Consider the following 25,254-nt stretch of genomic DNA (forward strand, 5'->3'; position numbering starts at 1 on the left):
GTGATTTTTCCTAACTCTAGATGTTCAAAAAATTGAAGGGTTGGCATAGGAAGGATGAGAATATTGAAAGGGGTTACATTGATCAAGATATACTATATTCATAAACTAATCTGTGAAATGGCAACTCCTCTGTACAAGTATTGAAAGATAATTTTAAAAATTAAAAAATAAGTGCATTTGGCTTAATTTTTATTTGAAATCTGTTAAGTTCTCTAGGTAAGTTATATATATATATATATATATATATGCATATCCCTAAATATAAATGTTTTGATATATAAAAAATTAGTCTTATCCTTTACTAGATTACTGTGTATTTAAATCAATTTTACTCACCATAAATGATTACCACTTATATCCAAAGACTGATGATAATCAGCTCTAATAGCTAAGAAGAAACAATTACAAACATGGATCATTCCTATCATTTCATTCAAAAATAAATTGTATTCATGTATGTCCCCCAAATCATGAACACAAATAGATTAAAAAAGAAATGTTCACTGGGCACTTGTGGCTCACACCTGTAATCCTAGGTACTCAGAAGGCTGAGATCTGAGGTTCCTGGTTGAAAGCTAGCCAAGGCAGGAAAGTCCATGAAACTCTTATCTCAGTAAACCACCAGAAAACCAGAAGTGGTCTTGTGGCTCAGTGGTAGAGCACTAGCCTTGAGCTGAAGGTGCTGAAGGACAACACCCAGGCCCAGAGTTCAAGCCCCAAGACTGACAGAAAAAAAAAGAAGCATTCTAGTACATTTAAAGATAAAGTTATAATTTAGTATACATGGAAATCATTCAGTATGCATATTGCAAACAATATGTGCTAGTAAAGGTATTGATCATAACAATCATACTGAGAACAGAGAAGATAATATGAAATATGTGTCTATCATTTTCACTTGTTTTGCCAGTTATATTCATAGTCAACTTGTTTCAAGGAAGCAGAACAGCAATGTATAAACTCATCCGTTTATTGAGAGCCTAATGAATTCCACTTCCACGAGTTATTTTGATTATTTTCATGACTTAATTAACATACTAAACAGTATGACTGAAAATGTAACTGAGTGCATTGATGAGCCTGATGAAGTGTTATTTTTCTATACAATTTTGAAGGCATAATGCTCAACACACACAAAGAGGAAATTTTTATATTAAAAATGTATCATACCACAAACTTAATTTGTAGGTTTGGAAAGGGATAAATAAGCAATAGTACATAAAGATATAATATTGATAGGAATGAAAACATCATTCAAGGAGAAGTAGGTTGATCCTTTTAAGAGTATAACATATATTTTTCTTTAAACTGACAGTTAAGGTAACTTTAGTCTTCAAATATTTGCTTTAGTTTATAAAACATTTTCTAAGCAAAAATGATATTCTATCTCATTGTATTAGTATCAGGAGAAAAGTTATATTATTAATCATTTCCATATAGAAATGTATATTGTCTAATTTAGAAACACTAGAATGCATAAACTTTTATGTTTGAAAACTTTTCAGGCAGAAAAAAACTAAATTTACTTTTATAGTTTTTTTACAGAGCCAAAAAATAGTTCAATATTTAACAAATGAGGAACAATGGCAGAGATATTGTTTCTAAATCCTTTACCTAGTACAAAAATCTACTCATAAATCTCCGAATTTCAAATAGGAATAAACAGATCTATTTCATCTTTGTAAAGAACTCAGCTGGCTAAGAGGTTAATGCTAAACTTTTTACTATATTCACAATTTTATCAGTGAGAGTGCTTTAGCTGCTGTGAAGAAATCTAACTCATTTGAGACTCACTATTCACTGTTGTCTTATTTGTGCCACAGAATTTTAATTTATGAACCAGGGAACAGAAATGAAGCTTCTCCTGCCCCCATGCACTAATTAACATATGGTTTATATGTAAATTCATATATCAAAAACTAAAATACAGTGATGATCCTAAAATGTAGTTTTCAGTAACTGCCTGTAACGCCCTATCACTTTTTCTATTTTTTTTTACATTTGTGAGGTAGCCTGGCCTTAGAAAATAGTTTGAATGGCGGTACACAGAGCTATCCCAGGCTTCACAGTTTCAACCCAGGGAGCACAGAGACAACGCTGGGGGCGTACCTGCTGATGCGGCAGCAATGAACGGCTATTTTAAGATTCCTCCAAGCTCTGTTTGTTGCTATCTTTGAAAACAGATTTGACACTTATTCAGCAGATCCTTTGGATTATTGAGCTTGCAAATTAAGCTTTAGCAAAGGCTGTGCACTAGATACGATGGGTGGAAACTTCATGGAGGAGGAAAAGTTATATTCTTCCTCCCTTTATTCAAGGAGTGTGGGAGGCAGGTGCGATCTCACAAGTAGTGACCCACTTAGGATGCTGTTCTAGCAACCTGAAAGGATAGATTCCAGAACAAATGAATCCATTTAATAAGGATCTTCATTATGAGATGTTATTGTAAGAATCTGCTCATGCGATTTTTCTCCCCTCTGACTCTTTGTAGAATAGCCTGGCAGAGGAAGCTCATTTTCTTTATTTTACCAATTCACCCGAGCTTTTGCTTCTACATGAACACACTTAGTTGATCATTTTACATGGAGCCAAGAGACTGACTTAAATGAAGAATTCTAGAATTCAGTGAAGTCACGGAAAACAAGAAGTTGCTCCTGGCAAAAAAGGTTAACTCTCTTCTTCCTGACCAACCTGGATAAGAATTCTATCCACAGTCAATAGTTAAGCTCTTTTCTATTTCTTCTGGGCATTGGTACTGTGTTCCTCCACATGTGTCATTGAGGCTTTAGACACAGCCTGAATTTTCAACTAAGCATTCTATGTTTGCCAGATCAATTCAATTACAGCTCGAAATGTAATCCGGCTGCCTGTCACCACTAGCTACTTGACTTGTTTTAATTATGATAGACTATCTTTGCTCTTACAAAATAAAAAACGCCAAGGCATTTTCTGTTCAATTCAATCATACACACACATGCGCACATGTGTGCGCGCACACACACTGAATCATTTACTTTTGCAGTTCTCATGGTCTTGGCCTTGCTAAGTAGGCATTCTACCATTTTCTGCTTTCATTATTTTTTAAATAGGTTCTCCCACTTTTGGCTAGGGATAGTATCCAATCACAATCCTCCTATGGCTGGGATCACAGCTATGCTCTGCCATGTCTGCTTCTTTGTTGAGATGAAATCTCCCTACTAAATTTTTACTTGGTCTGGCCTTCAACTCCCTGATCCTTTCAATCTGTGCTTTCCAAGTAGCTTGGGTTACAGTAAGCATCACGATTCATGACCTAATAAATTTTTATTTTGTGCATTAGTGGGGGTATCAATACTCAGGATTTTTCTAAGGCCCTTAAAGTACTTAATGTCTGGACATGTTTAAAATTGATCAGTGATGATAACAATTACTTTTAAATATATATAATATAATGTTCTGCAGTTCCCCAAAACTTTGGACACATTAGTGAATATATGCCTCTAAGAAGCTCATTAGAGAAAGGATGTAGCACAGTGGTACTGCATTTCCAACATGTGCAAAAAAAAATTAAAAAATAAAAAAAAGGAAGGAAGAAAAAGAGAAGAAATCAACTTCATGTTGTTGCAAGGAGGGTATGTCCTAGCACTGATCTTCCTATTAATCTTCTTTTCAGGGATGAAGAATACTGAGGTTAAAAGATTTAAGTGACTCCAGTTATGAACACTGGTAGTCAGAAGACAGGGTACTTGAAAATTTGTGACATTTTCACTCTATTGCCAGATCTTTTTCTAAAAGGAAAAAAGAAAATAAACCAACAAATACCCAAAGCATTTGAAATACATGATTGAGTCTTTAAATAGTCTTTAAAAAAAAAGATTCTTGCTTAATTAACAGAGAAATTTTGAAAAGTGAAAAAAAATGATCAAATTCAGAGCTAATTCAGAGCTAAATCTTTCAAATCTCTTCTTTCTAGTTAAATCAGTTCAACTTGGTTTTTTGCAGTCCAGTGCTGTTTTTCAGCACTAGAGACCTGAATCATCTTTTTTAAACTCAGGACTCTTAAACCCTTTCTGTTATTTAAGAGAGTTAAGCTATTGTTCTTATTCACTTCTGGAACTAATTTTATCCATCTTATTTCACCTGTCAAAATCAAACACTCTGAATACTGGAGTAGTAAATCTTTGAAGAAGGAGTCTGATAGCACTCTTTATTTCTCTCTTTAAAATACATATGCTCAGTTCATTTCCAACATAGTGTCTTCTGAGTGTCTTGCTGAATTAGTTCACCCTTTGTTCCACCATTTCTGTGCTTCCCTTTCTCCTCCCCAAATCAGATACTCTATGTACAAGTCAAAGGGTACAGAATAGAGCTTAGGGGAATGAAGGGGTGGGGGTACTAGGAGAAAATGAGGGATTGAGTGACACTGTTCAAAAAGAAATGTATTCATTATCTGACTTATAACCCCTTTCTCCATCACCTTTACAATAAAAAAATTTAAAAAATGCAAATAGCACAAACATACATTTGTACATCTTCTTGTATCTACAAGCACACACACACACACACACACACACACACTTAAAGCAATATTAAATTCCTTTGTGGTCATTGCAGTTTCCTATCTCCAGTTTGAAAATTAAATCATGAAAATGCCCACACTGATTTCATTTATGTATGGAATATCAGTTGTAGATATATTGCAACAAATGTTAGAGAAATGAAGGGCCAGAACCATTGTAAGGGAAGAGCAAATAGGAAACCAGGTAACTCTAGACCAGCATAAAGATTCTCTTGCTTAATTAACAGGGAAATTTTGAAAAGTGAAAAAAAATTATCAAATTCAGAGCATTAATAGATAGATGAATCCACAAATGTATTAGATAAGGTCCTGGTATTAAGAATGTGAAACACACCTTAATCCAATACCTCCCATGGGAAATAAAACAAATGAGGTTAGGGGCATATATCTAATCAGCCAAGAAAACAAAAACAAAGAAAAATAAGATAATACAAAGCAGGCATGGCTTTGATGCTACTGTATTCTGTAATACAGTAAAAATTTTTCCCCAAATCTAGTAAATTTCCACATCTTACATCATTAAAGAAATTTATAACTAGGACTTTAAAGCAATATTCCATTGTCTGTGTGAACACTATAATGTAAAAAAATGTATATAAAACTTTCTTCACTAATTTGAGTAAAACTAAATTTTATATTTAGAAGGGACTCAAGTTTGAATTTATTCTGAAAAAGATGCATATTTCATTTGATTCCTTTAAGATGTTTTAAATTAAAGTCCATTAGTCAATAATGAAGGAATCTGTTTAACATAAAATATTACAGCATAGCTTAAACTGTAAGGGAGCAAAATAGTAGACATACTCATAACTAGCAAGAATTTAAAACTGCCTTCCTCTCAATAGTTGAGAAGTGATTTTAATCTCATTAGCACTCAAATTTCTCCAAGAGTCCTCAAATAGTTTTACTATTTTTTGCAAGATATTGTTCAATCCAGTACCATACAATATATCTGATTTTCCTAACTCCTATTTCTTGTATGCTGCTATTTGAAGAGTTGTTTCGCTCCATAAAACCACTCCCACAAAAATAAGATGATTAAATTAAAATTGAATGAAAATAGCTAGAGTCTTACTTACCAAAAGAGAATAGGGACGTCCATTATGTTCAAAAGCCTCAGAAAAGAAATTGGTGTTGTGGTCCAGTCTCTGATGTCCTCCATATTCTGCTGCATCTGAATCTAGCACAATTTTAAATGTACAGTCCTTAAGGAATTCACAACGATTCAGGAGTAGGAGATATAAAATGTGTTATGAAATGGCAATTTAAAAGTGAGTGGTCTGAACACTGTTCAATCATGATTTGTGTACTCACTTACTTTTTTCTTCAACATAGCAGAGATTCTCATGTTAACAGGGGTTTTATAGGCTATTTATTCCATGCACCCATGAGATCCTGTTACACTTCTATTATATTAGTTCATCAAGTCATTATCCCTTACTGGACTGAATACCTCTATTAACAGTGAATCTCCTCTTAAACCAATCTATTCTATTTGAAGGAGGTTTTCTATATTAAAGAGAAATTTGATTCTTTAGGACTATTACTACTTGGAAAAGATCATAAAGATTAAGTTTATTATATAGTAACCTTTGAAATAATCAAGAATATTCAATATGGGAACACACTAAATATAATTCTACAATATCTGAACATTCCTAATTTCAGGAGTTTTTCCTCTTTCCCCAACTCTGAATTTAGTTAGATTTCCTCGGTCCTCATGATCACATTAAGGGCAGAGTGAACAAAATGGCCACATGTGCTCTGAGGAATGTGGAGCGCAGCAGCATTCCTGTTTCTTCCTTGCTCTGGATGGTGCACTGCTATCACTACAGGGCTAATCTGTGAGTCAAGTGAGCTCCTATAATTCAACATGTGATTTTCCCCTCTTTGCATTAGTGAGGATCAAAAACGGGGTCCCAAGATGCTGGACAAATACTTTTGTACTCTCCTACACCCCCAGCTCTAACATCTGACATTTCAGCATTATTAGCTTAAACATATTTATAGTAAACTCTAAAACCCATGCTCAATATGCATTAAAAATAGAATGGCATACAAATTTACACATTCAACTATACATTATTTCCTAGAGATCTTAATTTTTCCACTCCAAGGATAGGTTAGTGTTTTATATTTTCCCTGTACATGAATCCTTAATCTCAAATTTTATAGCAAAATTAGTTCATGTGAGTAATGAGCAATGTTCAATAATTTGGAACACTCTGGATCAGACACAGGTGGATGTGCCACAAAACCGCTCGTTAGAAGTAAGGGATCTGCCCTTTCCCTTATTTTTTCTTTTTCTTTCTTTCTTTCTTCTTTCTTTCTTTCTTTCCTTCCTTCCTTCTTTCTTTCTTTCTTTCCTTCTTTATTTCCTTCTTTCTTTCTTTTTCTTTTTCTTTTTTTTTTACAGTGACAACAGGGGTTGTACCATAGAGGAAGAACATACAAAGAAACAAAAAAAATCACATAGTACATTATAAGTACATTAAAAAGAACAAGAAAGATAAAGTCTCGTGTCCCTATCTTGGGGTTCATTTCACTTACCATCATCTTATATGGTCATATGTGCATAGCTTTTGAACTTTCCTGCTTGTCTCACACATATACTAGATATTAAAGTTAAGGGAAACCATGGGACCTATGTTTCTTTGGGCCTGGCTTACTTCACTTAATATAATTTTTTCCAAGTCATTCCATTTCCTAACAAATAGGGCAGTGCCTATTTGTGAGATATATATATATCACATTTTCTTGATCCATTCATCTACTGAGGGGCATCTGGGTTGGTTCCATATCTTAGCTATGGTAAATAATGCTGCAATAAACATAGTTGTGCTGGTAACTTTAGTGTGGTCTTGTTTGTGATCATTTGGGAAAATGCCCAAAAGTGGGATTGCTGGGTCATAGGGGAGCTCTATGTGGAGTCTTTTCTTTTCTTTTTTTTAAATTCTGTGGCAGATGCATTGAATTCTTGAGTACATCCATCCCTCCCCCATATTTATGCTGGTTCTGGTGCTGGAATTCGGGGATTGGGCTCTGTCCATTAATGTTGAAAGAGGTGACAGATCAAGATACACTGAATAGATAGACTTTGTCAAATGGAAAAAAAAAATCAATGCATATCCCATAATATTAACCAAAGTGAGGGTATGGCGGCTTGGTAGCATTGGGTGAGAATGCTGAAAGGGATGGCTTTGATCAAGATGCACTGCATTCATAAACTGCTTTGTTGAATGGCAACTCCTTTGTACAAGTACTTAAAGATAATAAAAATATTAAAAATAAATAAGGGCTCTGTATTAGCTATTCCAGGTCAATATTCTCTAATTCACACTGAAGCGGATATTTGGAATAGTAATGCATTTAAAGAGGGAGAGATGAGGAAAAGTGAATAAGAGAGATATTCAAGGAAGGTCTACTAAAGTAGTAGTCACAGGTATATTCTAGAGACAATGTAGATAAAAATTATTTAAGCCTACTAACAAACATAATGAAGTGTGGTGAAGGAAAATAGCTGGTGACATAGTAAATATATGAAGTACTGAAGAATGAAAAAAATATTAAAATTTTTATCATACCACTTTCTTTCAATCTTGTTCTCTAAAATCTTGGGTTAATATTCAGAAAAAATACAGTTTAGAGAATAATGTACTAGAATGATTTTATAGCTCTTAAAGTAAGAATAAGTTACTGATTAACAAGAAAATGGCCAACAAAAGCAATTTTAGCATCAAATTTCCAACCTGTAAATTGAGAATCACTGAATAACAATTGTGCCATAACAAGCTTCTCCTTGAGTAAGAAGCTCAGTTATATGATAGGAAATTTAAACATTCATTAGCCATTGTTTAAAGACTAAATTATGTGATTACACATATCTGACAGTGTATTTCAAAGAACACACATTTTTATTATGTGCTGATTTATTTTAGAGTTACAAACTTTAAAAATGTTTCCCAATAATTGTATTCCCAATTTAAGGATAGTAAAAAAAAAAAAAAAACTTATGTAAGTATTTCCATTTTGACATTGAAAGGGATCATATTGAATATGTTTACAATTTGCCTTATATAAATATAACTTATAATCATGAAGAGGAAATTATGAAAGGCATAAAGTATCAATGCATCACCAGAATGGACATTTTTTTTCTATTCTTTTCATTTTTGGAGTTACCCAGCCATGTGTATCTATTAAACCGGTAACACAACAGCGTCCTTTAGAAAATTCAATAAAAATTCAGAAAATTCAGCAAGGAAAACATTAAAGATTCTAATCGCTACAATGTATTATTTAAGTATCAGGAAACTTCAACTCTTTTAAATATTGCATAAAATGAGGACAGTTTTTAAAGAGGTTATTTGAATAAATAACTTTCCTGATTTGCATATCCTCTTACTCAAGTATTCTTTAATCCCTTTCTAACATGCACATATATACATACAACCACCTCCAATACACTAACAGGATCCACTTATAATCAAAGTGATACCACCCATTATCCCTCTTCTAAAAGAATGTATCTCTGAAACTATAACTCAGAGATATCTGAGTTTTTTTTAATTCTTCGTATGGTTTGCAAATACAGAGTACATAGAATTAATTTGTCAAGACACTTCAACAGTCTGTCATCCTCCACAGCTACCTCCCTACACATAGCACAATGACTTCTTGTAAGAGGTTCACAATAAACTTCTCAAATTGATACTTAAGATGACAAGCCTGATTTACTAAGAGGGAAAAATTACATTGGTGTGTGTGTGTGCTAGTCCTGAGTTCTCCCTAAGTGTTTTGTTCAAGGTGTGTGTGTGTGTGTGTGTGTGTGTGTGTGTGTGTGTGTGCTGGTCCTGAGTTCTCCCTAAGTGTTTTGTTCAAAGCTAGATTTTTACCACTTCAGCCATAGTTCCACTTCTGGCTTCTTGTGGTTAAATGGAATCTCATGGATTTTCCTACCTTGGCTGTTTCTTCATATCTCAGCCTTCTGACAAGGTAGGATTATGGCCTGGGCTACCGGTGCTTAGTCCATATGCTAAGTTTTATATTGGGTAAAATACAATAAACTGTCTCTCCCTTCTTTCCATCCTTTATTCCTTTCCTTCTTTCTGTGCTGGTCCTCAAGGCTTATGGTCTAGCATTTGATCAACAGCTCCACTTCTCGCATTTTTAGTGGCTAATTGGAGAAGAGAATCCTAGGGATATTTCCTGAGATAGCTGGCTTTGAACCATGACCCACATATCTCAGCCTTCTGAGTAGGTAGGATTCTAGGCATGAGCCCCACATTTTGGGGGTGGGGGGGCAATCGGTCACGGGGCTTGGATTCTGGGCCTGAACTCTGTCCCTCAGCTATTCAGCTCAAGGCTAGTGCTCAACTACTTGAGCCACAGCGTCACTTCCAGCTTTTTCTGTTTATGTGGTGCTGAGGAATCGAACCCAGGGCCTCATGCATGTGAGGCAAGCACTCTACCACTGAGCCACCTTCCCAGCTCATTTTACCATTTCTTCACTAAATATGTAGACTGAACTAGGATCATGAAAGATATAAAAATATTAAGATATGATATCAGATTGGTATATGATGTCCAGACTGGAAGGAAAGAAAAGGTATGCGTTTCAATGTCTATAAATAGAGAGACAAGAGACACAAAGTAAGAGAGAGCCAATGAGAAGGGTAGGATTGGATGTCAGTACATGAAGAGTTTTGAAGACCAGACTAGGCTATTAGTACTTATTTTGTTAGTTAACTATAATGATGTTTACTATTCTTAGGGAAGGATATGAAAATTGAGAAGATATATCCAGTTATCAGGAGAAGTAAAAAGGTCAGGGGAAACACAAAGTCAGGAAGTTTAAGAGACAAGAATTTAACAGTCCAAGAATAAAAAGGATGAATACTGACAGACATATAATATTAAGATTTTAGTTGTACAAATGATAGTACTCAAAAGTGAAGAGTCTGATAAAAGAGCAATAAAAGGTGGGATTAGTTGTACCCAAAGACAGACAAATAGTTAAGTGATAGAGTGAGGGAATAGATATTTGTCAAATATAGATTTGATTACTTTGTTCAAGTGAAAATCTATTTATGAATCGGGTAAAGTGTTTTTATATGAGGTTTCTGTTTAATTCTAAAGTTGAGCTTCCAAGTTTTAACAGGCCAGAGTAAATACATGATAAAATTTTACCAAAAAATGAGACAAAGTGATATCTCCCTAAGTTATTAACATAATTAAATAAAATTGGCATTCCTAATATTCCATTGAGTCAGAATTTATAAGGCTTAGCATATTTGTTTTAGGCAAATTTCTTACTCATTTCTTTCAAGTGATCATTTCATTGCCTAAAACACTGGGCCAAAAGTTTTTCCTTGCCACATTTGGAAAAATGCACTAGGAAGAGAATGACAGAATTGTTAATAGAGACAAAATGAAGATGAAATAGGTCTCTATCAGTTTGATTAGCCTTTTAAAATATTGTGATTTTCTATTTAAAATTCAAGAGTCTCCTAAGTATTTGATATATCTATCAATAGGTTGAAGTAGATAAAAAAGTTTGAAGCATTATTTTATAATCCATGTCCTTAAATTTGAACCGTGGAAGAGCCCTATATTGAAGGAGGCCTGTACTAATAAGATTAAAGAACAGTGAAGGCATGAAGACTCTCAAATTCAATGGCTCTTCAAATACTTCAAAAGCTGCTATGTTTGCTCAGCCACTTGATAAAGTGTCTGCTGGAAGTGTGAGGATTTTGATATAAGAAGTACTATCATTTATATCATTCAGTACCAACCTTACTTCACTCCCACTGATGAAGCAAAGGAAATTTATTGAAAGGTACAACTCCTGAGATCTCAAACTGAGTGACAGAAAGGAGTTCTCTGGTAACAAAATGACCATAAAAGTAGCAGAGTTAGTACCTATCATATATCTACAAATCTAAGAAATAATTTTAAGATAAACTGCACATAAAAGCAACACTACTTTGCCATTCATTATAAGCAGTATCCCAACTGAAGTAATGCTAGAATGTGTAAAAGACTTATCTTAGAATATGAATTTATCATAATGTTTACATGTCATTCAATCAACCCACACAAATTATTGCATTCATTATACCTTCTGAGAGCTAAGTCTTGTCTGGAGAGATAATCGATAATAAAGGCAGAAAGCATGAGGGTAACAATTCTAAGAAATGTTCTAAGTAACTGTGAGCAAACACCTCCTAAAGTAAGATTAGGAGTTGAAAGCAAAGGAGAGTTTTAATTTTAATAATCTAAAGATAACTACAGAACATCAGATTTGCCACACTATTCTAATCTAACCTTTCTGCTTTTTTAAATTTCATGAATTGTCCTTAATTATTGCTCAATATAATCCACAAAACCCAAGGTTATAGCTACATGGCATCTCAAACAGATCTGTCCTTTTACTTAATCTCTTAGTTCATAAATATAATTAAATTACATGTTATATCCTGTCTTGAATTCAGAAGCAGTATGAAACACAGCTTGTACTTGTTTTCCTTGGTATCTTTTGAAATGCACAATAGGACTAGTGCTGGTTTGCAACACTAGCCTAAGAATATAGAGGTTGATTACTGCAGAAGAGATACCTTTATGTACATGTGTACATTTGTGGACATAGTTGATTTGGGCATTTCTATACTTCAGAAATCTAAAATCAACATTAAAATTGAACATTCTAGATTGAAAGTGGGAGTTCTAGTATTTGTTATTTTTCTAAACTATAACAATGTAGTATTTATGAATATATTATTTTTAATGGAAAAATAATCATTTCAGTTTTTTCTGAGACATTAGATTAAAAAACTTCCAATGATGTGTCATTTATAAAATGTAACTTAAAATAAGAATAATTTAAAGAACTACAAATATGTAGGAAGTTTTTAGTGACTATAAAGGACATTTATATAATGCATGAAAATGCAACCATTTTCCTTAAGGCAAAAATGTTTTTCTTTTCTTATTAGTTCACACAACATTTTGGCATCCTTGAAAAAAACAACATCTTCATGCCTGAGTTGTATATGCATTTAAATCTGTGAACACTACATTCATTAAAAGTTTAAATGGACAGGCACATATTTTAATTAAGTGAAAAACAGAAGCATATTGCTATTATAAGTTAGGCTGTGATTGTTTAATCAACAAAATTTTTTCCTTTTAGACTATAAAATAAACAATCCTTGCAAGTTTTATGTCTTAGTTCAAATATTTTATAAATGTATGATAACAACTAAACAAGCTCAAAGAATGATGGGCTCAATTGGCATTATCTACCACATTAATTAATGGATTGCTTTGGTTTCTGAAATGCATTTTCATGCAAATTTTTTTGTTCTTAAGCATGCTTATTGACACATCAGTAAATAGCAAATCCAATGATAATAAAAAATATTGAATACTACATATTTCTCTACGCAATTCAAATAGAAAAATAATGTCCTAAATACTTTACAAAATATTTCCAACAAAGCTATTTAGAAACTTTTTGTAGATCATATATTTTAGATTTTAAAAGAAGTTACTGTGTTTCAATACCTCAAAGGAGAAATGAAAAAGTATGGCCACATTTCTGTTCTATTCCACCCTATTCTCCCCTAAAAGTATGCTATTTTTGTCATTAAAGATTATCAAAAGAACTTATATGAAACAACACCAATTATTTAGAAGCTCAAATGAATTTTATTCAACTTTTACACATATATGTTTAAGTCAACTTGAAGTTACTTCATGCACATATAAATATTAATCTGTCTGTCCCTATCTCTGTCTCTCTCAAGATCTTCTTTTGCATTTTAAGACAACTTTGATTCAAGCAATAAATACTCCCTTCACACAAACTTACCCTAAGGGAGCCTCCAATGGAATTAAATGCAATATATCTAATTTTTTTTAAGTGGAAACTGGAAAGTCTCTTAAAAATAAAGATAAATATAAGCAGAAAACATTACTTTCAACCATTTCAGGAAGACAGACAGGGATAAGAGATTGTACCCTAAAACACTGCTGCACTCATCCATGATATTTGGGGTCCAACAACTGTTTTCTGATCCTAGTTCTGCTAATTACAATCTCCAAAAAGTTAGTTAACTTTGTTGGGGCTCAGTTTCTCCTTTGAAAATGAGGTCATATATCAGAGTTGTTTCAGGGATTAACTGAAGCAATCTTCTAGGAGTGTTTATCACAGTATGCAGCAAGGAAAATGCTCAAGTTATTAGTGCTGCAGCTTTGATTATCACAAGCTCTGTACCATATAAACTATTGACTCAAGAGATGAAAAAAATTCCCTCTATACTGTTTATTTGTGTTTCCTATTCCTACATTTTTCTTCTCACTAATATCTAAGGCTTTTTCTGTTGTTTATATTTTTTACATAAAAATTCAATCAGATTTTACATAGAACCATCTGAAGCTTAAATGAACTTTGAATTTAAACATTTTTTAACAGAACTGTTTCTTAAATCTCTGAGACATATATTATTTCTTATGTAGCCAATCCTGTCCAGCTTAACTAAAAACTAAACATGATCTTACATTCCATTGTAGCTGAATGATTTCTACTTCTATCAACTTTTAACATATTATAAATGTTATATATTTTGTATCTCTTTACTGAAATAAATATCTAAACAACCTTGTCTTTTGTTTTTGTTGTGATGTAGGACCCAGATTAGTAGTATATGTATTTGGGAATATCTGATATATTTTTTCATTATTTTCATTTTGCAGGCTATTCCTTGGGTTTAAAATTTTATGTGCATTTTTTTCTTCTAAACTTGAGGAAATAATTAATTGCCACTTAAAGACTAACCTCATTTTGCTTACCTCATCTTACTTCAAATTAAGAACCTCAGATACCAGACTCCTGAGTAGCTAGGATTACAGGTATGAGCCACTGGTGTCTGGCAACAAAAGGATTTTAAGTGTTTTATCAAATTTCACTATTATTTTTCATCAAAATAAAAAAGTCCTGAAATATATATGGAACAAAATAGAAAGCCCAGAAATAAGCCCCCAAAGATCTGTATCTACATGGTGATAATCTATATGTAAATAATGTTTATATCTCTATGTAAATATAGATAGAGATAAAGGAACAATGAATGAGCCCAGAAATAAGACCAGATAGATGGTCTTTGACAAAACTGCCAAGATTACATAGTGGAGAAAAGTGTCTGTACAATACATGATGTGAAGAAAGCTAGAATGAAAACGGACACTGCCTTAAAACATTTCCAAAAAATCATCGCTAAACAGATAAAAACCTTATGTATCTCATACCCTAAATATGTAAGTAACTTTTATTACTCAACAGCACCCAGTTTTTACAATAGGTAAAACACTTGAATATAAGGCTTTTTTTTTTCAAATAATAAACACAAATGCCCCACTTTGTATTTGTGTGAAAAGGCATCACTAATTATCAGGGAAATGCAAATCAAAACTCAGTAAGTAACCCTGCTTTCAGTAATGGGTAGAGATGAAAGTGAACAAAGGGAAGATAATATTCTAGAGTATAGTCTCTACCATTATTCTAGAAAGAAAAAAAACATTTTTCTACGTTTACAAATTTCTCTGTTTAGCAGTAGAGCAACAGAAAACAATACTTATATAGATTACAGAAGTTATGTGAGCTTTTGGGAGCTATTAGTGTAAAAACCAAACCTGAGAAAATAATAAATCAAAATATCAGATTATCATGTAAATACTATGGGAAGAGTAAGTTATCTAATTTTTTTGTTTGTTTTCCTTAGCTGTTGGCGGAGGGTGCAGGTTGGAAAGGGAAAACTATTTTGCAAAGAATAAAAGGTTAAAGGGGGAAAACCCCACAAAAATATCATAGTAGTGTTTACAACTTTATGGACAACTACAGCAATTTTCTATTTAAGAGGATATTATGGAATCAAATGCTTAATTTCCTGCCAATAAAATGTAATATGACTACACTTCATTGGATTATACATTAATTAAGTGATTTTATTTAATAATGTCCCCACATCTTTCTTATTCAAGAGTTGATGCCCTATAACTACAAAATGGAATATAATTAAACAAATTAATTTTTACTAATGGGACTTAATTAGGCATTGCACCATCATTAGCCTGAGAGAAACTACATTTATAGAATTACAGTTGGTTTACCTATACATTGTTCATGGTTCCTAAAGTTACCATAAGGGCCCAAATATTTTCTTCATTAATGATACTATTGTTTTCAAAAGTTAAGAGTTTTTTCTCATTTTTTTCCTTCCAAAAAGAAAAGAAAGACTGAAGTTCTGACTGAGTTATTATTTAAAGAAGTTATAAAACCAGAAGACTATCTTCTACAATTGAGGTATGAATTTCCCCAAAACAGAAATGTTTCTGAATACTTCCCAACACTGTAGTGACTATTCCAAGCAAATAAAATTAAATCCACTTTCACCATACCACTATGCCATAAAACAACAATAAAACAAATGTTAGCAATATAGGCTTATTATTCACTTATGTTTAATTATTTTATGCATATGTATGTATATATTTAATCTAAAAGTATTATTATAATTATAGTATTTTAAACATAAAAACATTTTTCTTTGTGAAACTCATCAAATTCCTAGAAAGTAAAATAAAGCTAAATACTGTTAGTGTCATTAAATCACAGAAATTTTTAGAGTTCATTAACAATGAAAAATAATCTAAAACACTCCTAAGTAATGTTTTAAAAAGCAGGGAAAGGGAAACTTTGAGCCTCATAAACCTATGCATCTATAAGGTACATGTGTGACAGACACACATGCTTTTCCTATGCTTTCCATTGGCTGTCTGCTGGTGTCTACTAGTACTGATAATTCTGTATGGCACATGAATGTTGTCATTATCTAAATGGACCTTTGCAGAAAAGAGTTTCCCATTGTTCTAAGTATTGTCCCTACACAACGAATGTACATATATATGTACATTTGCATATATTTACATATATATTAGATGGATCATATGAGTTAACTCTAAACATAGAATTGCGATACTTTTATACTACAATATGGAATTCAGAATGCATGTAAAAATATATATAAACAATGGCCACACACAAGTATATATAGATACATATATGTACATATATGAGTATTTTGAAGCTATGGAAACAAAAGGACCTACTAAATTTTTGATAGGATTATTTCTCTCTGCTCACATAAAGATCATAAAGTTGCAGCAAACACAAAGGGACACATACATGCACTCAAAAGAAAAAGAAATATGCTTGCATCTGTTCAGTATGTAGAACTCTCATGAGGAAACCTTTTATCTTTACTTTTGTTTTTACCAAGCATCTATAAATTGGAAAAGTAGAAGCTACAATCTAGAATATAAAATCCAAAAAGTAACTTTAATTTTGTACATATGATCTTTGCAAAAATGCATAGTAGTTCTTTGTCTTTATTTTTGCATAAAGCATAGATTCTAATATATACAGTGTTTTATTATAGTAACTCAAGGTCCATGTCCTCTCTAAACTAAGCAACTCACATCAACATCTCTGCCTTCAGCAGTTACACCGTGGGAATCATCCGGATGAATTATTTCCTTATTAGAAACCTGTGAATAGGTTGTAAAATGCAGAGACTGTATTTAGAGTAAGAAAACTATCATACAGCAGTTTTATGAAAATATTTCTAAGAGCCCAGATCCAATCCAGCTATTTACTCCTCTTTTCCTTTATTTGTAAAATATTGATAGACATTTGTGTATTTGTTGTAAGTGCCATTTGTGCTCACACTTCTTCATATCTCGATACTGTGACAGTTTGAAATGCCATTTGGAAATGGGGCTATCAAATGGACTTCACTATGAAGTCCACTTCTCCATACAGCATTCGAACACATTCTTTAAAATGTGACTGCTCTGTTGTTTATAGTCTCATACCATTAGTAATCTATTAACACCAAGTCATATAACATATGAATAAGCTATGAAGTGTTGAGCTTAAATTGAATAATACCCAGTAAACTTTGATATGGCAGTGTAACTTGAAATATAGAGCCATGACATATTGATATATCACTCTAGAACACAGAAAAATCATAATAATTGACCCGTATCTATATTTTTCTTTTAAGTATTTTGTTTTGGAAGATAGTAACAGAATACAAGGAAAATTATTTGGAAAAGATTTTGTGGAGATGGGGAGGTAATGGGAGAGGTTAAATGACCTGCCAGTGACATGGATTTTTGTGCCATTTTCTAATGTTCCTTTTCCCACAGACTTCTATCAAAATAATTTTAACCATTACTGAAACAAATTGTTAATAAAATCACTACTGTGACCATACCCAACTACAGGTAAAAGACAGAAAGATGTATCATGGTGTAACATGGGCCTTGTAAGATGCTACACTACTTGACTTTCAACAATAAGCATTAGAAGGAAAGACTCAAGGACTTACAGGCTTTAGTCTGGTCTTTTACACAAGGATAATACAACCTATTTTATAGCATGGCTGGGCACTTTAACTAGTTAATGAAAATGGTTAACAGAAGCCTTCCAAAGAGATATCACAATACCAGATTCCCTTTTGTATCACTTGAAATATGGTACCATCACTTGCATTACTGAAAATGGATTAGAGAAAAACAATTTTTCCTTATGGGCTTGCAGTTTTCAGCTTGATTCAATACTGATTTGACAGCATTTTAGATGAAGAAATGAAACTAAGGAGATACGATGATTCAGATGATAAAAGGGAACTGCTTCTTTCTTTTCAGCCAAACAATGTGAAATGACAAGCAAATATAACACATCAGAAAGATGTATTCTATCTTTCTAACCATGAAAAATTTGCCTATTTGCCAAGTACTTTTAGGTCTCAGCTCTGCATTAGTCTACTGCTAGTCTGTTGAAGAGCACAGGTGATTACCGTACTAAAGTTAATGGCTAGAGACAACTAGTAGAAAGTATATGGGGAAATGTTTTTGCTGCTGTAATTGGATCATTCTCTTTTTTCCCCCAAAAAAAACTTAGCCACAGGTTCCTTTGTAGATGCACTATTAAGTTACCATGAAGGCCAAGCCCAAAATCTTATTGACACAAGTTAGACTGGCTTTTCATTTTTTTTCAAATATAGTCTTATTATTTTGAAGATAGCTGAAAGCATGTTAAAGTGTTTTTTCTACCTAGCCTGGCAGTACTTCCAAACAGCTCTCTTTACAACAGTTTCCAGAGACGACAGCCACCATCTACTCTCCCCAGATCTAAGAGAAAGTTGATACCTTGCCATTTGATATACAGGTTCAAAAACTGATACTGCTCAAGAATTCAGAAAGGTTACCTACGGAAGGTATATATTTCATCCATCGTGACAGAAAAAAGTTCAAATGACTTCTCTAGAAACTTTAAATTTGTTCTGGCAGTAGAGCCTGCTTTCCTGGGTATTAAAAATTTGATGAATTTCTTTCCTTGATTAATACATGCAATCTTTCCACTGTGGATTCTTCACAGTGAAAATCAGTATTCAATTTACTTGCTCAGTAGTTGGAGTATGTAAAGCAGAGAGTACTTTGGTAAAGTCAGAAAATATAGTATAAAATCACTAATTTCAAAATATTTTCTAGATCTAAAGTTTTTGTATCATCATGAGGTATTAAGTAATTCAGAGGGAAAAGAATAAAATCAAAAAGAAATGTGATTTATATAACATTCTAGATGTGCTAATATAAAATCTGGACCAGGGAGTCAAAGGATGAATGCTTTCTCTCATGTGTGGAAGCTAGAACTAATTTATAACTGTGCTAGTAAATACTTTGGGTTATATGCAAGCATACACAGGTATATTAGTCTAGTTATTATATTTTCAGGTGAGAATTCAATTAGTCTAATTCCTTAGAAAGGCTGAGAGTCCAATAAAATGATTACCAGAAAAGGGGCACTGAAATGGTCGAGGATGGGGGCAAGGGATGAAGGACAGACAAAGGAAAGGAAGGGAAGGGAGAACAAAGTCATAAATTTAATGAATATCCTACAAAATTTAGAAAATTGAAGGACAGGCTGAAGTAGGGAGAGATACAGGAGAATAATGAAAGGGTGATATCACTTAAGGTGTATTGTATTCATAAAGTAATTTGTTAAATGACAAAATGACAACTCCTTTGTACAACTATTTAAAGATAATAATAACAAAAATGATGATGATGATGATGATGATGATAGAGAAGCAGCAAATAGGAAAAAATCTCTTAAAGCCAAAACTGGAGGAACAAGAAGTTGAAAGAAGAGACCTCTCTGCTGCTTAGGGAAGATGGTACAAACTCAACACATCAGAAACAAAGAACTGTCCTACTACATATTCTTTATTTACATGCAAAAGTTATTATATTTATTGCATGTTCACATGTTCAGTGTTACATTTGGAAATCTGAGCTAAATTGTTAACTGAATAAAGAATAGCAGAGAGATGAGAATACACTAGAAACATTCTAAGAAAAAACTTAAGGTTTGTTTTCTTTGAATGTACAAAGTGAGTTTGAGATAGAACTACTATTCTTTTTGCTCTGCTACAAAGACAGTAGTACTCCAGAAAAGGAAGGTAATATGACTCAATATAAATTGGTCATGCCATATCTGCAATATGGTGATGTTCGTTTTGGAGATTCAATCTAGGGGAAATGAAATTTTATTTTAAAAAAGAATAAAAATCAAAAATTTCTGAGTAGGGAAGTTTAGGGGAGGAGATAGTATTGTATAAGAAGCACATTAAATAACCTTTCTGATTTGAATAAGGGACATACAGAATAATGAATCTTAATTTGTTATATACTGGCAGAAGAACTATTCCTAGAGCACATATTCTCTAGAGGAAAAATACAGTGCCATTAATATTTAAAGGCACATATATTTATGGTAATTTTGTATATACACATATCTTGAAAATGTGGGCTGAACTTAGCGCCTGTATGCGAACATTGTACCTCCTAAGCTACAGCCCACACTCTGTATAATTTGGTGCTAATAGAATGTCTCCTGAATTTTGCCTAGGCCGGCTTTGAATTTGTGAGTCTCTGCTTCTGCCTTCCTAGTAGGTAGGATTATAGGAATGTATCACCTTGTCTTACCTTAGGATCATATTGTAAATATTTAATGTGATATTAGTATTTGTCCTGTGAGATAGTGAGATGCTATTAAGTTCCCTCTGCCTGTGCTGGAATTTCTATATGGGACTGACACACTGAAAGAGAGGTTGGAACACAAAGCTTGTCCCAATCTCCATGATTGTAGGATATGCATTTATTGTCATTTTTAAATGACTAATTAGAAAGTGTGGCATCAGTTATGATAAAAAATACTCTCATAGTTCCCTTATCCCTCCATCCCATAATCCTAATTGTAGTAAAATTCTGCCATTGGTCATCTAGACCATTATCTCTTAATACTTTCTGTGCTTTCAAAGAGACACTAAAATGCCAATGTCTTTAGTGAAAACAATTACATATATAAATTAGCTATTGTTTTTTAAGCACTTTTGTATTGTGAAAATACTGTACAGAAGGGTTACAATTACATGGGCAAGATAATGAGTACATTTCTTATCAAGCATTGTAGCCTCCTGCTTTGTTTCCCCTTCCCATCCTATCCTCCCTTCTGCCCCTCAGTAAATTAGCTATTCTTATTGACAATATCAAGAATGATATAAGTAGTAAAAAAAAAATAAACATTCCTTGCATTGGTTGTGTCTTATGAACACAAACCTGTAGTAGGTATGAGTCATTAAATGACCTAAGACTAATGTTTTGATACTTTTCTTAAAATCTAACAAATAAGTGACTTTTCAACTATCAGTTTTGGAAAGAGCTCCATTTTTGAAAATGTCTCTATTAAAATAATAGTATAGTTTCAAACAGTATAGTTTCAAAATATGTTGCTAATACAAAACCTCCAGTATTTATTTAGTAAAAGAAAATTTCCACCCAGTGGGTACCATACTTCAGGAGACTCAAGGTTTATCAAAACAAAACCATAATTTCAGATTCCAGCATAAGCCTGTAGATAAGCTTATCTTATATGTGGGTTCCACTCAATAAAATATACTATGGTAGGGCTGGGAAGGTGGCTCAGTGGTAGAGCGCTTGCCTTGCATGCATGAGGCCCTGGGTTTGATTCCCCAGCACCACATAAGCAAAAAGGAAAAAAGCCAGAAGTGGTGCTGTGGTTCAAGTGGTAGAGCGCTAGCCTTGAGCTGAAGAGCTGAGGGACAGCGCCCAGAGTTCAGGCCCACGACCGGACGCCCCCCCAAAAAATAAACCCCAAAAATATACTATGTTAATAGATATGATTTCATTCAGTACTCCTTTGTGAACAGATTTGATAAGATCACATTAGTCTGAACTCAACTTTTCTCCTCAATGTCATCACAGAAAAATAGCATTTCCACTTTTATTTTTGACAATCTTAAATTAAAATCATATACATATGTTTTGTTGTTGTTGTTGTCATGGGGCTTGAACTCTGGGCCTGGGTGCTAACCCTCAGCTCTTCAGCTCAAGGCAGGCACTCTACCACTTGAGCCATAGTATCACTTTCATTTTTCGAAATGGTTTTTTGGAGGCAAGAGTCTCATGGACTTTCCTGCTTGGGCTGGCTTTGAAAGGTGATCCTCATATCTCAGCTTCTGAGTAGCTAGGATTACAGGCGTGAGCCAGCGGCACCTGTCTAAAAATCATATTTTCTATACCCGTAGCTGGTGGCGTCACATGTTGCTATCTAAAGAAGTAACATTGTCCTCAGCCCTCCAGTGCCATGTCCACTTCTATCCCCAAATAGCTCCTGAATCCTTTCACTACATGAAAGCATGTCATATTGCCTTTTCTATTGTGTTGTCAAAATCTCAGTTCATAATCAATTATTTAGGCATACTACAATCTCTCACCACTATTATCTGTATTTCTAATATATATTTGCACAAAACTCTCATGGACTGAACCATGGGAACTTTTCCTAAAGCATACATTTTATCAAGTCATGTTTTCCATTTATCAACTCACTACAAAACTGTAGAAAAATAAACCAATTAACATAGTTTATCATAATCTGTTTAGGTTTATCTCTTAGAACTTCTTTTTATAGTCAACATTTCCTAAATCCATTGTAGTAACCACTATTTATTGTTGTTTTTTCCCATATTTTGTGCTGATCCTGAGACTTGAACTCGGGGCCTGGGTATTGTCTCTGAGCTTTTATGCTCAGATAGTACTCTACCACTTGAGCTACATCTCCAGTGTTGCCTTTTTGTTGATTAATTGTAGATAAGTGCAGCATTATTTACCATAGCTAAGATATGGAACCAACCCATATGCCCCTCAGTAGATGAATGAATTAAGAAAATGTGGCTATAGGGCTGGGAAGGTGGCTCAGTGGTAGAGCATGAGGCCCTGGGTTCGATTCCTCAGCACCACATAAGCAAAAAGAAAAAAGCCGGAAGTGGCACTGTGGCTCAAGTGGTAGAGTGCTAGCCTTGAGCTGAAGAGCTGAGGGAGAGTGCCCAGGCCCAGAGTTCAGGCCCACAACCGTACCCCCCCCCCAAAAAAAGAAAACGTGGCTATATATATATATATATATATACATATATATATATATATATATATATATATGAATTCTATGCTTCCTTCAGAAAGAATGTCATGGCCCCATTTGTAAGAAAATGGAAGGACTTATAGGTCCCATGGTTTCACTTATTTGTAATAAGTAATGTATGTTTAGGACAATCTTAGCAGATGAGCAGAACAGCTCAATAGCTGTCTATGTACATATGACCATATAGGATGATGCTAAGCGAAATGAATTCCAAGACATGGACACAAGAGGTTTTTCTATGTTGTCGCTGTTTTCAATGTACTATGTGATTTCTTTTTTCTTCCTCCCCACATTTATTTGATTTATTAATCTGCATGTAAGATTCAAACCTAATTAAAATATTAAACATTATAACCAGGAAATCTTAACATTTCTGTTTCCTTTTTCCATGACAAATGAGATATAATACTTTTTTCTTTTGTGTTTTTTCCCCCTATGGTTTATCTTCTGTTGGCATGATATTTTATTTTGGTACCCTGGGTATTGTATATACTTTTATCTGAATTAGAGAAGGGAAGGTGAGACAAAAAACAAAGGGGAAACCAAGGTAACAGCAATACTACAAGACAATATGTTAGAAATGATCCGTACAACTTGTAGAGGGATAGCGAGGAGGGAAAGAGGGAGAAAAATAAGGGACGGGGTAACAAGTTTGATAAGAAACTAACTTACATACATATAACCCCTCTGTAGATCATCTTGACCATAAAATTAAAATTAAAAAAAGAAAGAGTCTCAAGGTCTTTCCTGCCTGGCCTGACTTCAAACCATGATGTTCAGATCTCAGCCTCCTGCATACATAGGATTACAGGCCTAGCTTTGTACTGTCCATTCTTTATCCATGGATAATGTGTGTTTTCCAATCACTACAATGGCCTTCTCAATTTGTTCTACTCAAGGAGCATCTAGGTTTAAAATTATTTCCCTTAATATCAGGTTCTCTCTCTTTATCTATTTTTCATTTTCTTGTCACATGTTCTTGACAAGACACAGAAAATAAACTGTGTTTTCTTATATGCAGAGGTAGGTAAAACTCAAAATCCTTAATCTTGTCTTATAACATGTGTCAATATATCATTGACAGACATCACAATAGGAAGGTAGAAAAAAGGCACTAGGGAACTCTATATTGTCAAGTGCCAGAGAAACCTTTACTTAGTATTATTTTTAAGTAAGAAATACATTTTTGTTTTTGTTTTGTTTTTGCATTACCTATTGAACAAAGACCTTTTCTTATTGTATCTGAGACCATAGGGGGATTTCATGTTGGTGCCAGGCATTTTGATCAAGGGTCAGATATAATTGTTGGTGCTTCAGAGGAGAAGTAAATTATTTCTGTGCTAATATGTTCTGCAGTTGCCATTGTTTTCATAAATCCAGTAAGAGTCATTATGTCTTTAAAAGCTGCATTACACCCTGCTATTTTGCCAAAGTTTCAGATCGGCTTGAGTAACTTCAGAGTAGAGTCTATGACATTCTTTAAATACAAGATCATGTTGTCTGAAAAGAGGGAGAGCTTTATGTCATCTTTGCCTATTTGGATCTCCTTTATGTTTGCATCTTGTCTTATTGCATTAGGTAGGCATTCTAATACTATATTGACCCCGGGTATTGTATATATGTTTATCTGAACTAGAGAAGGGAAGGGGAACAACAAAATGCTAAGACAAAGGACAAAGTAGAAACCTATCTAACAGCGATACTCACAAGAAAATGTGTTGCAAATGATCTGTACAACTTGGGTGGGGAGAGTAGAGATTGGGAAGCAGGGAAAGAAGGAGAAAAATGAGGGACGGGTAACAAGTTAAAAAATGCAATCATACCTTACTTATGTAACTGTAACCCTTCTGAACATCACTTTGATAATTTTTTATAGCTGCATTATACTTTTGCTTCATAATGATTTTCAAAATTAGAATACTGCTGTGTTGTGCTGTCTTCCTATTGTAAATGCTGGCAATAATTGTACATGCCAAGCAGCTTTCTATCCTTACACACAGAGCTGGTATAGGCTTTCAGTGAAAAGATTCCTACTAATATTAAGAAAGAAATGAAACAGTAAGAA

The 25,254-nt window shown here is 33.5% G+C and overlaps 1 protein-coding gene across 1 annotated transcript in view; it reads right to left on the minus strand.

Moving 5' to 3' along the window:
- The window catches only part of Gbe1 (glucan (1,4-alpha-), branching enzyme 1), a 207,985-nt gene that overhangs the window by 3,815 nt on the left and 178,916 nt on the right, over positions 1 to 25,254 (minus strand). Inside the window, exon 15 of the mRNA XM_013024170.1 lies at positions 5,638 to 5,755. Within this exon, the coding sequence (XP_012879624.1) occupies positions 5,638 to 5,755 (118 nt within the window). The remainder of the gene's footprint in view (positions 1 to 5,637; positions 5,756 to 25,254) is intronic.

The sequence above is a fragment of the Dipodomys ordii genome, unplaced genomic scaffold, assembly GCF_000151885.1.
Source record: "Dipodomys ordii isolate 6190 unplaced genomic scaffold, Dord_2.0 Scaffold73, whole genome shotgun sequence".
Taxonomy (NCBI): domain Eukaryota; kingdom Metazoa; phylum Chordata; class Mammalia; order Rodentia; family Heteromyidae; genus Dipodomys; species Dipodomys ordii.